The sequence below is a fragment of the Lycorma delicatula genome, chromosome 12 (assembly GCF_047948215.1).
Source record: "Lycorma delicatula isolate Av1 chromosome 12, ASM4794821v1, whole genome shotgun sequence".
NCBI lineage: Eukaryota > Metazoa > Arthropoda > Insecta > Hemiptera > Fulgoridae > Lycorma > Lycorma delicatula.
This window is the reverse complement of record NC_134466.1, coordinates 21,796,297-21,813,815: the sequence shown is the minus strand read 5'-3', so window position 1 is coordinate 21,813,815 and position 17,519 is coordinate 21,796,297. Positions and strand designations below refer to the sequence as shown.

Genomic DNA, 17,519 nt, shown 5'->3' with positions numbered 1-17,519 from the left:
TTTTTAACGTTCTCCTATAGCACCGCATTTCAAAAGCTTCTAATCATTTCTTCTCAGATACTACGATTGTCCAAGTTTCACTTCCATATAAAGCGACACTCCAGACATACACTTTCAAAAATCTTTTCCTGACATTTAAATTAATTTTTGATGTAAACAAATTATATTTCTTACTGAAGGTTCGTTTCGCTTGTGCTATTCGGCATTTTATATCGCTACTGCTTCGTCCATCTTTAGTAATTCTACTTCCCAAATAACAAAATTCATCTACCTCCATAATCTTTTCTCCTCCTATTTTCACATTCAGTGGTCCATCTTTGTTATTTCTACTACATTTCATTACTTTCGTTTTGTTCTTGTTTATATTCAGGCGATAGTTCTTGTGTAGGACTTCATCTATGCCGTTCATTGTTTCTTCTAAATCCTTTTTACTCTCGGCTAGAATTACTATATCATCAGCAAATCGTAGCATCTTTATCTTTTCACCTTGTACTGTTACTCCGAATCTAAATTGTTTTTTAAAATCATTAACTGCTAGTTCAATGTAAAGATTAAAAAGTAACGGAGATAGGGAACATCCTTGTTGGACTCCCTTTCTTATTACGGCTTCTTTCTTATGTTCTTCAATTATTACTGTTGCTGTTTGGTTCCTGTACTTGTTAGCAATTGTTCTTCTATCTCTGTATTTGAACCCTAATTTTTTTAAAATGCTGAACATTTTATTCCAGTCTACGTTATTGAATGCCTTTTCTAGGTCTATAAATGCCAAGTGTGTTGGTTTGTTTTTCTTTAATCTTCCTTCTACTATTAATCTGAGACCTAAAATTGCTTCCCTTGTCCCTATACTTTTCCTGAAACCAAATCGGTCTTCTCCTAACACTTCTTCCACTTTCCTCTCAATTCTTCTGTATAGAATTCTAGTTAAGATTTTTGATGCGTCACTAGTTAAACTAATTGTTCTGTATTCTTCACATTTATCTGCCCCTGCTTTCTTTGGTATCATGACTATAACACTTTTTTTTTAGTCTGACGGAAATTCCCCTTTGTCATAAATATTACACACCAGTTTGTATAATCTATCAATCGCTTCCTCACCTGCACTGCGCATTAATTCTACAAGTATTCCGTCTATTCCACGAGCCTTTCTGCCATTTAAATCTTTTAATGCTCTCTTAAATTCAGATCTCAGTATTGTTTCTCCCATTTCATCTCCTCAACTTCCTCTTCTTCCTCTATAACACCATTTTCTAATTCATTTCTTCCATATAACTCTTCAATATATTCCACCCATCTATCGACTTTACCTTTCGTATTATATACTGGTGTATCATCTTTGTTTAACACATTATTAGATTTTAATTTATGTACCCCAAAATTTTCCTTAACTTTCCTGTATGCTCCGTCTATTTTACCAATGTTCATTTCTCTTCACACTTCTGAACACTTTTCTTTAATCCACTCTTCTTTCGCCAGTTTGCACTTCCTGTTTATAGCATTTATTAATTGCCGATAGTTCCTTTTACTTTCTTCATCAGAGATGAAGAAATCTTTCTAGATGTTACAACAGTCCTAAATTCCAAAATTTCAACATCCTACAGCTAATAGTTTTTGAGTTGTGTTAGATACATACGTACGTACAGACGTCACCCCGAAACTAGTCAAAATGGATTCAGGGATGGTCTTAATGGATATTTCCGTTGAAATCTGAAAACCGAAATCTTTCTCGATCACAATACTTCCTATACTTCGTACAAGGAAATAAAAAAATGATCACAAACAACAGAATTATTTTCAAGTTAACTTAATAATTTGATCTTCGGTTTACGAGAAAGTGTCTTATATGTTTTTATAAATTACTGAATCATTTAAAATTCCATCAATTTATTTACTCTTTCCACGAATTTCTATATAAAACACGGTGTCTCGTATATAAGGGAACCCATCCATATCATCAGTAGGTACATTTCAGTAAATAAGGCGTTTGTAAGATATTAAATTGAACAATTTTACTTCAAAACTTTCAATACGTTAAATTTCCTAAAATGCTGGAAGTTGCCGCCATCTTCATGAATACATGCTTTCACCCTTTCACTCCGTTTCTTGCAACTATTTTCAGAATTTCCGGGTTGATATTTAAAACAACAGCTTGTACGATATTGACATTCAGTTGTTCAAGTGTTCCTAGTTTATAGCGGTAGGCTTTTTTAAGGTAATCTCAAAGAAAAAATCTAGCGCAATCAAATCTGGAGATTTTGGTGCTCATAAAAGCCACGACCAATAATGCGATCACCAAAGAAAGAATTCTTTAACGAATGGTAAAAAATTCACGGTCAAAATTCCGTGTTTTTTCGAATGAAAATAAATCGAGTAACGATGCGGGTTAATTGGTCGATTCCATTTTTTCTATAGGTATCCCATTTTAATACGAGACAAATTGTTTTTATCCTACAACGAATTCTTAAGAATACTATTTAAAAATAAGTTGCGATACATTTTATCATCGCATCTTTTTCATCGAGATCTAGTATATAAATGGTTTGCAGAAAACATAAATATGTTTAGTCGTACAGTTGTATGTACAAAAAAAATGTCTTACATTTAAATATAAAAGAAACTTTATGTAGTAGGGGAAAATGATCGAATGAAAGTTTAAGCTTGACAGAATGTAATTTGATTTCAACTTTTGCATGAAGTTGAAATGAAATTGTCCATAGAGTTACACGTAGATAAAGTCGTATTTACTCCTAAATATTATTTTCTGTAAAGAAAAGAATGATCTCTAATTTTGAAAATAAATTCAGAGATAATTTCTCTTTTTAAAAAGCGTGATTGTATGCGTGAACAGTATTCAAAGAAATATTAAATAAATCGTAAAAAATACTTGACGGGATGTATTTTATATATATTTGTTCATGTATATAAAATTTTGAGGTTCAAAAATCTTCACACTATTACATCAGTTTGATTGAAATTTAGATATGCAAGTTAAAATTTGATGTAAATTTGTTTAGTCGTAGCTTATAATGTATCAGAATCAGAATCAGTAGCTTATATTAATTTGTTAAACCTTTGTTTGTAATTTTTGACTGTAATTGTGTTGTGTTTTGGTGCCATACGCTAAAAATAAATAAGTAAAACTATTTTTAAGTTTTAATCATAAAAAAAAATCATTTGAGAGGGCTTTCATGCGGCTGGGCTCAAAAGTTTATGCGGCCCAAAAAGTTAGTTATACAAATTTACCTATTCTTCGAGAAAAAAAATTTAAAACAACGAATAAACGTCTTTTAATTCATTATCTATTGTTTACCTAATTAATAATATACAGAGGTGTCCCATAATGACGGGAAAAATTTAATTTGTAATTTGGAGGAGTACGAGTAATCTTTTATACTTGTATGTTACTGTTCTTGAAAGCCAATACATGTGATTTTTTTCTGTCATTATTTTTTGCACTTGTCTAGTCCTTGATGATATTGTGGACCCCGAAAGAAATTGATTACGTTTTACAGGCGTACTTTGCTACTCAAGACTCGATCATCGTAGCACAAAGGAAATTCAGACAACATTTCACCAACACCATCCTGGAAAGTGATCCTCCGCGCAATGATGAACTTTCGATTAAAAGGAAATCCCAACAAAAAATGTCCCCTGGACGGCCTCGACAATCTCGTTCCCGTGAAACAATTCAACGCGTTGCAAACGCCACGCAACAAAAGTCCAAACAAGTCTACCCGTCGATCGTCTCGGGAAGTGAATTTTCCCCGTAGCAGCATCAACAGGATTATGAGACAAGATCTGTATCCATATAAGATACAGGTAGCCAGATAGGCTTAGTCGAAAAACGTTGTCTGATACGCTCTTGCATAAGAGCAACGAAGACAAAACATTTCTTAAGCACCTAATCTCATCAGATTAGAGCTATTTCCAATAAATGGTGACGTTGATAAGCAAAACTGTAGGTTTTGGGGTCGAGAAAACCTTCGCACGCAATGTGCTTTAAAAACATTTCCATAGCGTCAAAGTTACAGTGACTCATGCATGTGCTATCGGTCCGAACGTTTTCGAGGACAGACATCGTTCTACCGTTAACCGTAATAGTGAACGCTATAACCACACGCTCAATGCGTTTCCTATTCCTGAGTTAGAACATCGCGGTTTGTCAGAAATTTGGATGCAACAGGACGGCACTGCCTGTCACACAGCAACTCTCGGCCAACATTTCCCAGGGTGATTCATTTCACTATTTGGTGATATCGATTGTGTTTCATTTCACGATTTGGTGATATCGATCGGTCAGCTACATCAACAGATTTATCACCGGCAGACTATTTCTTTTGGGATTATCTGAAGGAGTGAATATACATCAACAAACCACAAACAATTTTTGCACTAAAGGAAGAAATCAGAAGGAAAATTGCAGTCATTCTAGTTGACACGTTCCAGCGCACCATTCTGCAGGTTAAAAACAGAGCCTAAGAATATTCTCGTTTTAATGATAGCAACTTGAAGGACGTGATTTTAAAAATTTAATATAGTGTGCAAAAACTCCTTAATTTCATGTATATATTCATCACAGTTTATATTAAGACATTTAATTGCAACTCCAGATATTTATAATTAAAATGTGTCCCATCATTATGGGACACCTTTATACACCGCAACCCGTAAAATTTAGTAAATACATAAGAGTTTAAGAATTTCCTTACCCAAAATGGGCATATTTATTTTCTTCTCATATAAAATCTTTTAACTAAAGAGTATAACTGTTATTAGCTTATTACACAACAAAGAATTTAAATAAGGTCACATAATTAAAATAATGCTGTAAAAAAATTTTTCTATAACTTAAAAAATAGTGTTTTTTGAGATACGGTCTTTTTTAGTTTAGGACGGTAATATAGGCTTATAAAAGCAATATAAATATTTGAATATTCGATTAAAATATTGTTTGCATTGGATTGCGGCCTTGAGCCAGTACAGTTTAGAAGTATTGGCGCGAGGGTGAAAAAAGATTGAAGACTCCTGCCTTATGTGATCTGAATAATGTATTATTATTATTATTAAATATCGATCAGAATAAAAAATATATTTATTCATCCTTACATTTATTAATTAAACTGTTATTTTTATTTATTTAATCAACCACAAGCTACGTATAACTACAACTACTTAAATTATGTAGCTAAAAAAAAAGTCTAAGCTGACCGGGATATGAACCGAAAACCTTCTAGATGAAAAGTATAGGGCTACCACTCCACAAAGAAGGTTGACAGAATTGCCACCTCCTATATGCTTTTTTTGTCAGCGAATAGGCCATCAGGGGACCAGGCAAATTTCAGCTCTTCTTTCATCTGTTTAATATAGCTACCTTGAACTTTCTAATACCAGAGTTTACTAAAAATCTTTATCCTTGATCGGTTCATTTGGGCCATCTATCTGTACGTTATTTCTACCAGATGTTCAATTTTATCGTATATCTCTTTATTTGATCTTAATCTGTGGCCTTCATGTGTTCTTCCTGCACCATAATCCTTCTTAAAATGCTTGTTAAAAGGATATTTTAATTATAATTATTTCACGGCTTTCATTCATTATCGTATTATTATTTTGTTTCTTTTTCTAAGGTCAATTGTTTGTACGTTTAATTTAATAACCATTAATCGCTAATTTATTATTAATTATTTTTAACCGATTTAAAAAAAGAAAAAATTCTCAATTCGACCCGTATTAGGTAGATTTCATAAGAAAGCTACCTATTGTAACGGGTACCGTGATTCGACTTCCGGAAAACTTAGACATATCTTCGCGTTTCACATCCCCCAGATCCCAAAACCACCGTCAGTTCAAAAGTTTATATATATATAAATAAATTTCACTTTCCTGTGGACACGATAACTGCCGTAATTTTGCACCAATCACTTTCAAATTATTCCTTAAAAATAAATCGTCCCAGAATTTCGGGTGAGTTCGTTAACGGTCAAAATCAGACCATTGGGGATGGAAATGGGAGGACTTTTTCGAAAAAAATAATATATCACTATAACTTTCTTATTAAGTAAAATATAGAATTCGTTTAAAGTTCCTACTATTCTCTTGTTAAGGGTCCAAAACTTATATAAGTAAAGTTTTTTGATTTCACCAACCATCGGCCCAGGGGATGGAAAAATGGGATTTCGAAGACAAAAGAAATCATACCTCCATTAATAGGCACGGTATCGAATCGGTTTAAAGTGGTTGTTAGTCCTCAGCTGATGCAGCTCTCCAAGATTCCCTATCTAGGCTAGTAGTTTCATTTCGGTGTAATCCCTACATTCTACATCACTAACAATTTGTTTTACATATTCCAAACGTGGCCTGCCTACACAATTTTTTCCTTCTACCTGTCCTTCCAATATTAAAGCGACTATTCCAGGATGCCTCAATATGTGGCCTATAAGTCTGTCTCTTCGTTTAGCTATATTTTTCCAAATGCTTCTTTCTTCATGTATTTGCCGCAACACCTCTTAATTTGTCACTTTATCCACCCGTCTGATTTTTAACATTCTCCTATAGCACTACATTTCAAAAGCTCCTAATCTTTTCTTCTCAGGTATTCCGACCGTCCAAGTTTCACATCCATATAAAGCGACGCTCCAAACGTACACTTTCGAAAATCTTTTCCTGATATTTAAATTAATTGTTGATGTAAACAAATTATATTTCTGACTGAAGGTTCGTTTCGCCCGTGCTATTCGGCATTTTATATCGCTCCTGCTTCGTCCATCTTTAGTAATTCTACTTCCCAAATAACAAAATTCTTCTACCTCCGAAATCTTTTCTCCTCCTATTTTCACATTCAGCGGTCCATCTTTGTTATTTCTACTACATTTCATTACTTTCGTTTTGTTCTTGTTTATTTTCATGCGATAGTTCTTGCGTAGGACTTCATCTATGCCGTTCATTGTTTCTTCTAAATCGTTTTTACTCTCGGCTAGAATTACTATATCATCAGCAAATCGTAGCATCTTTATCTTTTCACCTTGTACTGTTACTCCGAATCTAAATTGTTTTTTAAAATCATTAACTGCTAGTTCAATGTAAAGATTAAAAAGTAACGGAGATAGGGAACATCCTTGTCCGACTCCCTTTCTTATTACGGCTTCTTTCTTATGTTCTTCAATCATTACTGTTGCTGTTTGGTTCCTGTACTTGTTAGCAATTGTTCTTCTATCTCTGTATTTGAACCGTAATTTTTTTAAAATGCTGAACATTTTATTCCAGTCTACGTTAACGAATGCCTCGTCTAGGTCTATAAACGCAAAGTATGTTGGTTTGTTTTTCTTTAATCTTCCTTCTACTATTAATCTGAGGCCTAAAATTGCTTCCCTTGTCCCTATACATTTCCTGAAACCAAATCGGTCTTCTCCTAACACTTCTTCCACTTTCCTCTCAATTCTTCTGTATAGAATTCTTGTTAAGATTTTTGATGCATGACTAGTTAAACTAATTGTTCTGTATTCTTCACATTTATCTGCCCCTGCTTTCTTTGGTATCATGACTATAACACTTTTTTTGAAGTCTGACGGAAATTCCCCTTTGTCATAAATATTACACACCAGTTTGTATAATCTATCGATCGCTTCCTCACCTGCACTGCGCAGTAATTCTACAGGTATTCCGTCTATTCCAGGAGCCTTTCTGCCATTCAAATCTTTTAATGCTATATTAAATTCATATCTCAGTATTGTTTCTCCCATTTCATCCTCTTCAACTTCCTGTTCTTCTTCTATAACACCATTTTCTAATTTATATTCTAATTCATTTTTATTTTATATTTATATATTATTTTTTATGAGTAAAATAAAATTTTTTAATGACAGAAAATAGCACACATTAGATAAATTTTTGATTTTCCATAAATAATTTTAAATTTACTAATCGAAATATATTCGACGAAATTTGTTTTATATGATAACGAATACCTTTTTAAACTGTATAAAAATAAATATTATTCAATAAAAGTGTTGTTTATTCAAACTTTTATTCATGGTATTTATTGTCGTCTATCGATCGTTTAATTCAGTTTAAATTTGTTTGAATTCTTTTTTTATTCACGCAAAAAAATATAACTTCTTACGTGCGAACATAAGTGCACACGAGCTTTTTTTGTGTTTTGTAGTTTAATTTTTTTTAAATTTTGTTGTTTGTTTTATTTATTTATTAAATTCAGTTTTTATTATATATTTATAACAATTAAAATTACTTAAAAAAAAAGGATAATTATCATTGTATTCTGGAATGCATTAATACAATTACTCGTATTATTTTAACTTCACTATTAATTAATACCGTGTCAGTCAACTCGCTAAATGTACAGACGTGTCTCTAATTAAGTCTGACAACAGATTAAACTATCGTATACCAGGGAACGCATTCTAATCGGTTTAAATGATATGTTAGGATTTTTTAAAATTTTGACGTTTTATGATACCCCTCTTCAGTGTTAAAAAATTATTTTACGAACATACTAAAGTGAATTGATGTGTTTCTTGCTTGATATTTCCAGATAGGTTGACCGATTCGATAGACGAGCACGCCAACACACGTACATACGTGTTAACACTATTTTTTTTTTGTTTTTTGGGGTACGTATGTTCCAAAAATTTCCAAATTGTTTTTTTGGGGGGGTTCCTAGGTCATGAAACGTCGAAAAATGAAAAAATAAACCTACCCTATTTTGTAACTGATTACCATACTTCACTTCTTGCTGTTTAAGTTCTAGAACAATGACGCCAAAAAAGTAATATTAAAGTATAACCAATATGTTTATAAAAACGAATTATTTATATTAATTTCCCAAACCAGCAACCGAAATATTTACTATGCAATTTTTTAATCGCTTGTATATATATGCAACTCGTTATAAATGTTTTTATTTAATAAATAAATTAAAAATTATTAATAAAAAAAAAATTACGTACCTTGACAATTTGTACACCAAGCTCTTCATCATCAGGATTAGCCCATTCATTAAAACAAATTTTTTGCGCTTGTGCCCAATCGACACCTCTTGCTGCTAAATGTTTTTCAGCCAACGTCAACCACAACTAAACAAAAAATAAATAAATAAATAAAATTATTACATATTTATCGATTAAATATTCAAATATAAATATATAACATGGTGTTAATTTAAAAATGTATAATTAAGAAAAAAAACATTTCTAAACGTAAAAATAATAACGGGCTTTTACAACTAAAATTACTATATAGGTTTTCTTATATAAATACGAAAATGTTAAAATTTTTCAATGGATATGTAGCGCGGATATAAGCGAAAAAAACATTATAAGAATATCTAATGAAAATCCGGTTAATATGTTAGGTAAAAAGGTATACCGAGCAAAAAAGTCATTTTCAGAATTTATAAATTAAAATGAACAGAAAGTAATTTAAAAAAAAAAAGAAGCGATTTCCTCTTTATTTTCCTATTTCTGCAATTTTGAGTATTTTTAGTTTTTGATTGCTTTGAATGAAGTAAAAGAAGTATTGTGATCGTGAAAAATTTCGGTTTCCAGGTTTCAAAAGAAATATCCATTTTGACCATCCCTGAATTCACTTTGAGTAGTTTCGGCGTGACGTCTGTAACTCGTATAACTCAAAAATGATTAGTTGTAGGATGTTAAAATTTTGGATTTAGCACTGTTGTAACATCTACTTATGCACCTCCCCTTTTTGATTGCAATCGAAATTAAAATAAAAATTTTAATTAATGAAATATTTGGATCTTAAAGTGAAGGAACATCATCGGTTCGAATCAGACTTCAACTCCTTTTTTTTTTTTTTAACTTTTTTTTAATTTATATTTTTAACTTTTCTTTTTTTTAATTTAAATATTTTGATTTAATAATTATTAACTCGTAATTGTAAAAAAATAATATGCAATAAATAATAATTCATTGATAATAAAAAAAAAGAAAATATATATGGCTTACATATCAATATATATGTGCGAAACATATATTCATAATATATCTTTAACTTCCTTTAATCGCGAAAAATTTCGGTTTTCAGATTTAAACGGAAATATTTATTTTGACCATCCCTGAATCCATTTTGACTATTATCGGCGTGATTTCTGTACGTATGTATCTCGCATAACTCAAAAAACGATTAGCCGTAGGATGTTGTAGTACTGTTGTAACATCTAGTTGTGCATCTTTCCTTTTGATTGCAGTTGACTGAACGAAAAGTATCCAACTTTGAGTTTTTTCTCAACTTCAATAATAAGCCTTCATTGAGAGCTTTTCAACGATGTACCATAAGTGGTACTTATTTTCATTGGTTCCAGAGTTATAGTCAAATGAAACTGTAATTAATGAAATATTTCGAACTACAGGATGTCCCATATAAAACGCAACCCCATCAATCACTCATCCATGAAATTTCAAAAGTCAAGCTTACTCCCCTACTCGTTACTGAAATGGACTCGTCCAACATCTGAACATCGCGGCGACGCAGTAGAACAGTACCGATAGTAACAACAATGCAATCATAACGTTCAGTGTATTGCTATAGACAAGATGGTGTTTTCGTTAGATGAACGTGTTTTCATTGTCGAGTAGTACTTCAGTACAAAATCAGCGGTTGCAGTGCAAGATTTGTTTCGCCATAAGTACCCAGATAAACCAGCTCCTAACAAAACATCAGTATTAAGGTTAGTCGCAAAATTTAGAGAGACCGGTTCTGTTAATAACAACACAAAAGATCTGCGTCGGTGTTGAATACAGATACGGTCGCTGAAATCAAAGTTCGACTCGTCAAATAAATCGATCAAACGTTTGTCTGCTGAAATTAATTTGTCTAAATCGACCGTTCATCGGGCGACCAAACGATTAAAATTACGACCTTATCGCATTCAAACGGTTCATCGACTACTTGAGCCCGACAAAAAAAACGGCTACAATATTGTCAACGGTTCCGTCGATTTCTGCGCGAGGGAATTAATGTTACGGATTGGTTATTTTTCACAGATGAAGCACGGTTTCATTCGGACGGCTACGTAAACAGCCAAAACAGTAGAATTTGGAGCGCTGAAAATCCCAACGTTTATCACGAAAAAAATTACACTCGCAGAAGTCGGGCGTGTGGTGCGCGATATCGCGGAAGAAAATAATCATCGGTCCTATTTTTTTTGAGTACACCATTAATGCAGAACGATATCAGGATATTTTATTTCAGTTCATCGCACTCTTGGACGAGGAAGACAGACGCTGCTGGCTACAACATGACGGTGCGACATCGCACTACGCAGGTTCAACTTCTGATTTCGTCGAGGAATTCTTTGGTAATCGTGTTATCGGTCGAGGCTTGTGGTTACCAAGATCTCCAGATCTGACTGCGGCGGATTTTTTTCTACGGGGTTACCTCAAAGAAAAAGCCTACGGCGACAAACCACGAACACTTAAACGATTGAAAGTCAATAGTGAACAAGCTGTATTAACTATCCGGCCACAAAAATTGAAAAAAGTTGCAAGAAACGCTGTAAAAAGAATTGAAGCTTGTATTCAAGAAGATGGCGGCCACTTCCAATATTTACTCTAAATGTAAGGTAATGGATGGTAATAATAAAAATTACATTTACATTTCCACATGACTTTTTATTATTTCAATACCTACCAATATAAGGTTGGGTTGCGTTTTATATGGGACATCCTGTGTAAGGGCAAGGCACATCGGTTCGAATCAGACTTAAACTCCTTTTTTATTTTTTAACTTTTTTTATTTCTTTTTTTGACTTTTTTAAAATTAAATATATTGATTTATTAATAATTATTAACCCGTGATATAAAAAAAATTACAATAAGTAATTATTCAATAATAATAACAAAAAAATTAAAATCACAAGTTACTAGTAATATAAAATTTTACGTATTTTTAAAAATGTGTGAATGTAATAAAATTTAGTGAAACATCTGATTATTTAATTGAAAATTGTAATTTAGAATCGTATTATTTTTTTAATTTCTTAGCAAATTATTATAAAAATTGTATATTTATTTTAAAAAAAAAAAATTTATTTAATTATTTGACAGAAAAATAAAATACATTTTTGAACTATATTAAATTTAAAGTGATTGTTGAATTTTTTTTTTAACTTGTGCGTAATACGTACAAGATTTGTGATATGACGTGTAAATAAAAATTAAAGTATTCCGTTTAGTGAACTCCTATATACCGGTTACAAATATTAATTTTGACTTTAGAGTAATTTTGAATGTAGAGTAATTAGTTTTTATTATTGGATTATTTGGTAAACAATTTATTTAAAGAGCAATCAAGGGCTGTTTACTCCAACCTAATATTTCAGGTAAAATTGTTGAATTACTAATTTAGTTGTATAAATATCTGGTGTTCATAAAAAGTAATATTTTAGCAATTGTGTAACTGTCCACTTTTATTAAAGAATTGGAGGATCGTATCTAACTTTCAAATGAAATAAGTTTAAATGAAGTACAACAAAAATGTGTATATGTAATTTAATAGGGGTACAAGGAAGTCATGTTGTGTCCACATCAGATTTTCTCTTTTTTTTTTTAAATTTAATATATTTTAATTCAGAAATCATTATAACATTCTACGTATAATATATTTACACACATAAAATAGTGTGTTTATTGACCCCAAAATTTCTCGAAAACTATTAAAAGTACAGTTCTGGGACCGTTTTTTCCCCCAATTTTCCATGTAAGATTTCGTATAAAATCACTATATTTATACTATAATTTGGGTCGCAAAAATTACAGTCTGGCTTAATTTTACCGAAGACGCATAAATCAGAGCAAAATTTTTCGCCATCCGTCACTCGCTAACGAAGCGTTTCCGAAATTATGTTTATATGAACTTTCTACTTTGTTTTCACCAACAGAATATGTCCTGAAAGTTTCGCTTTCATTATACAGGATCCGGCAAATAAACCTAATAATTAATAATAATAATAATAATAATAATTAAACTGTATTTCGTACTATTAAAACATTTAATATATCACATTAAAGATCAATTTTTGCAATTTATAGTGAATTACTTACATAGATTTTTTTTGTTTTTGAATATTATATCGTCCAAATGTTTTCCATTACTCCTCACACACTCGCTTAACCTCATTCTAAAATTTGACATTGCTCGCCCAATCGTCACTTGTGGAACCGCTTCAATTTCTCGTTGAATAGCCTCCTTGAGTTCTGCAATTGACTGTGGTCGACTACTGAAGATTTTAGGTTTGAGATACACCCACAGAAAAAAATCACAAAGAGCCAGATCAGATGAACGCGCCGGCCAAGGAATTTCGACAAATCGGGAAATCAAACGTCCAGGAAAGGTTTCTCGCATAACATCCATTGCGATTCTCGCCGTACAGGCGGTGGCACCATTCCGTTGAAACCAAATTTCACGTCCTTGAAAGTCATTCGGTTTCGGTCGCAGAAATTCATTCGACAAAAAATTTACGTATCGATGAGATGTTACTGTTACTCTGCGATTTAACTTCTCAAAAAAATACGGGTCGATTATGCCGAACTTTGAAACCGCACACCGCACTGTAACATATCGACTGTGAAGTGGTTTTTCAAGAATTTTCCGTGGATTATTCGAAGCCCGAAAACAGTAATTTTGTTTATTCACAAATCTTGACGGATGAAAATGCGCCTCGTCACTTAAAAGAATAACCCAATCATTTGAGACGCCCAATCATTTGCATTAAGTTGCTGCACTAACATCATCTTATACGGATGGAATTTCAGGTCGGCGTGAAGAATTCGTTGTACACTTCCATCAGAAATGGCTAGCGCAGCATCACGTCTCGCTGCTGAACGTCGTGGAGATCGCGTAACAGCTAACCTTACAGCGATAATGTTTTCAGGCGTTCTCTCAGTCAGTTTTCGTCCTGTCGGTTTCATTTTTAAAGCAGACGATGTGTTCCTAAAATTCTTCACCCGCAACAATATCGTATTCCTACTAGGAACAGACGCGTGTCGATTTAAATTGAAATGTCTGCGAAATAAATGCTGTGTTACAATAACCGAATCATTATTTTTAAAATAGGCTGGTTGTTCACCCGACCATGACATACTGGCTACTGAAGTAGCACAAATAGACCTGTCGATGTACAACACTCCCGCCTACTCATTGGCAGTGGTGCCAACATAACAATTACTACAAAATCGTCAGATTTTTTAATGCCGGACCTTGTATATATAAAAATCTGACAACACAGTCGTAAGACTTTTCCGTCACGCGGCCTTCACACGTATATACACACAAAACTTAATTAACCACGTCAGTATTACACTAGCATTCCTTGTTGTGTCAAGGGGTACACACTATTGACCCAATAAACCCACTCAGCCACTAGTTTGGAGCATTTTTTGGGGTGAGGGTGCAATTTGAAAAAACTTTATTTTTTTCAAAAATTGTTACTTTTTAATTGTTAACAAATGTACTTAAGAAAAATAATTTGGCGAAATCTCAAGATATTGCGTATGACTTTACAGTCTCACCTCATGGACTTTAAAGTTGAAAATTTAATGGCATCAATGCTCCATATATAGAAGTAATCTGACCGAATTTGGTCAAAATCGGTCCGGTAGTTCTAGAAATGTAAGGTGATTTAGAGTGCGAAATCGAACACACCCAAGTACATACGGAAATCCGGAAAATTTCAATTCGGTTTTTTTTGGGTTCGTTAAGTGTCAAAATGTCAAGATCCGGTGAAAACCGCATATGCCCAAATCGAATTGATTGCAATACTTTCCCTTCTAAAGCTACATCTCTTTTATAGCGTTAAATGGGAAAGTAATGTTAATTGAGGGGAGGGGGGTTTGATGACGAAGAGGATATCCCCATTTTTTAAAAGAAAATTTTGGGTATATTTTATTAGATAAAATTCAAAAATGATTTCACACTCGCTAACTAAGCGTCTCCGAATTTATGTTTTGAGCTTTCTTCTTTATTTTCACCGGTAGAAAAAGACTTAAATATTTGTTACATTCTTCATGAATCATTCTGTATAAATAGAATCAAATAACTAAAAACTATTTTTTTAATCTACAAATAAAAAAATCTATTCTTCAAATTTTGATTTAATAAAAAAAAAAACAAATATCAATTAAAATAGATTTCTATTTTTATATTTGTTTTAATTTTCACGGAAAAAAATAAAATCAAATTGTTAAAAAAAAAATCAACAAATTCTATCAGATAGAAAGAGACATCCAATTATAATGTTTACCATAGTAGAATACACGAAAAATCTAATTACAACGACACTAGCGCAACCTGGTCTGTACAGAGAAAACCAATTACATGAGAACGTACAACTGAATTCTAAATAATATCTCCCATACAACGCTAAATGAAACGAACAGGGTATTTTTGGATTTTTTTTCACTTCTTTGCAAAACACTTTCTTTTTAATTCTAAAGCGATGTTGTGTTTTCAATAAATTTTGAACCGATTTACTTCAAATTTCAATATTTATAACTAAATTAATAAATTATTTATTTTTGTATACATATTTATTTATATATTTTAAATTATTTATTATTATTATTTTAAATATATATTAGCGGACCCGACAGACGTTGTCCTGACGCGGCATTGTTCTATAATAAATACACAATACATGCCGGCCTCCGTGGCTCGAGTGGTAGCGTCTCGGCCTTTCGTCCAGAGGTCCCGGGTTCGAATCCCGGTCAGGCAACGCATTTTCACACACGCTACAAATCATTCATCTCATCCTCTAAAGCATGCCTAACGGTGGACCCAGAGGTTAAAAAAAAACACATAAATATAAGTCACTTATTTAATTTAAAATTAGCAGGAACGTGGACGAAATTTCATTAATCAATTTCATTTTTTAAATATACTTTAAACTATAATTATTATAAGTAACTTATATTTTAATTTTATAAATGTTATAATTTATTATACATTTTATATTCAAAGAGCCGTTCAATACTTCATAAGTTGCATAAAATCAAATGAGAACTGACAATTTAAATTTGTAGGTTAAGTTGATTGTTATTGAATGCACGTGTATAAATCATTAAAATTCATGAAAAATCATGTAAAATATTCACTTCAATACTGTACCTTACATTTTAATGATGTATATTTTTTAATTACACTTTAAAACGTTATTTTAAAGACGCAAGTAACTGATATGCGAAAAAGCAACAAACTTAAAAATTTTCCTAGAATCCGATCGCAACACCAACCACCGGGTCTGATATGCCTAAAATTAAAAAAATGTCTAAAACGCGATCGCAGCGCTGCCTACCGGATCCAGTTGTGAACCTTAACCACCCCTAGATAAAAAAAAAGGAAAAAGTCACAAGGACTCAAATCAGGTGAAAAGTTGGGGGGGTTGAGGAACCGTAGAAATGCGTTTTGAGGTAAAAAATTGCCTGATGGAAATGGCCGTGTGACACGGGGAATTGTCATGATGAGACATCCACTTGTCTGCAATGTCTGGTCTCACGCGAATCGCTCTTTTCCTGAGCCTTTCAAGGACACATTTATAAAACACTTGGTTGAAAGTTTGTCCTGGAGGAACAAATTCTTTATGCGCGATAACATTCTGTCAAAAAAGCAAATCAACATGGTTTTGATCTTTGATTTGCTCATTCGATATTTTTTCGGTCGAGGAGATGACGCAGTGTGCTACTCTTCGCTTTGCCGCTTTGTTTCAGGATCGTACTCAAATATCCAGGATTCGTCACCTGTGATCACACGATTGAAGAATTCTTGGTCGTTGTCAATCCTCTCAACAAGATCAACGCGCACGTTTCTACGATTGTCCTTCTGTTCCGTTGTGAGGTTTTTCGGCACCGATTTCGCACAAACCTTGGCATGTCAAAATCGTCAAGTCAAAATTTGACGTACGGTGAAAGTGTTTAAATTTAACTGTTTACTCATCATTCTTATTGTTAAACGACGGTCTGATCTCACAAGAACCCTCACACGCACATCGTTTTCGTCAGATTTTGAAGTCGAAGGTCGCCCTGAGCGAGGTTGATCTTTAACGTGTTCTCGGCCTTCCAAAAATGATTTGTACCGGCGGCAAACTTGCGCTCTTGATAAGCAATGTTCCCAGAAGACCTGTTTCAACTTTTCAAAGGTCACACTCGCGGATTCCCCTAGTTTAACACAAAACTTGATCGCACAACGTCGCTCTAAATTCCGATGCTCCATTTACGCAACGCACAACACAAAGACAACTTCACTGATGGCGCTGTCAAAAATAATGTGTTGGCTGAACGGAGTTGAAACTCGTACTGAGCATGTGGAAGGGATGAACAAACCGGCCTAGCACAGACCGGTACACACAGGAGTGCCAGATCGCTCGCAGTGTTACCAATCTCATTACTTTTCTCACACACCTCGTATGTCCGAAAACGGATTGTTATCGAGTTACGGCTAGCGAAAAATTTCGCCCCGATTTCAGTTCTCCCGGTGAAATAAGGTCATACTTAATTTGA

The 17,519-nt window shown here is 33.0% G+C and overlaps 1 protein-coding gene across 4 annotated transcripts in view; it reads right to left on the bottom strand.

Moving 5' to 3' along the window:
* LOC142332714 (uncharacterized) overlaps positions 1 to 17,519 on the bottom strand; it is a 406,945-nt gene that overhangs the window by 67,649 nt on the left and 321,777 nt on the right. For all 4 annotated transcript variants that reach the window (XM_075379296.1, XM_075379297.1, XM_075379299.1 and 1 more), the window contains one exon: positions 8,961 to 9,086. In XM_075379296.1, the coding sequence (XP_075235411.1) occupies positions 8,961 to 9,086 (126 nt within the window). The remainder of the gene's footprint in view (positions 1 to 8,960; positions 9,087 to 17,519) is intronic.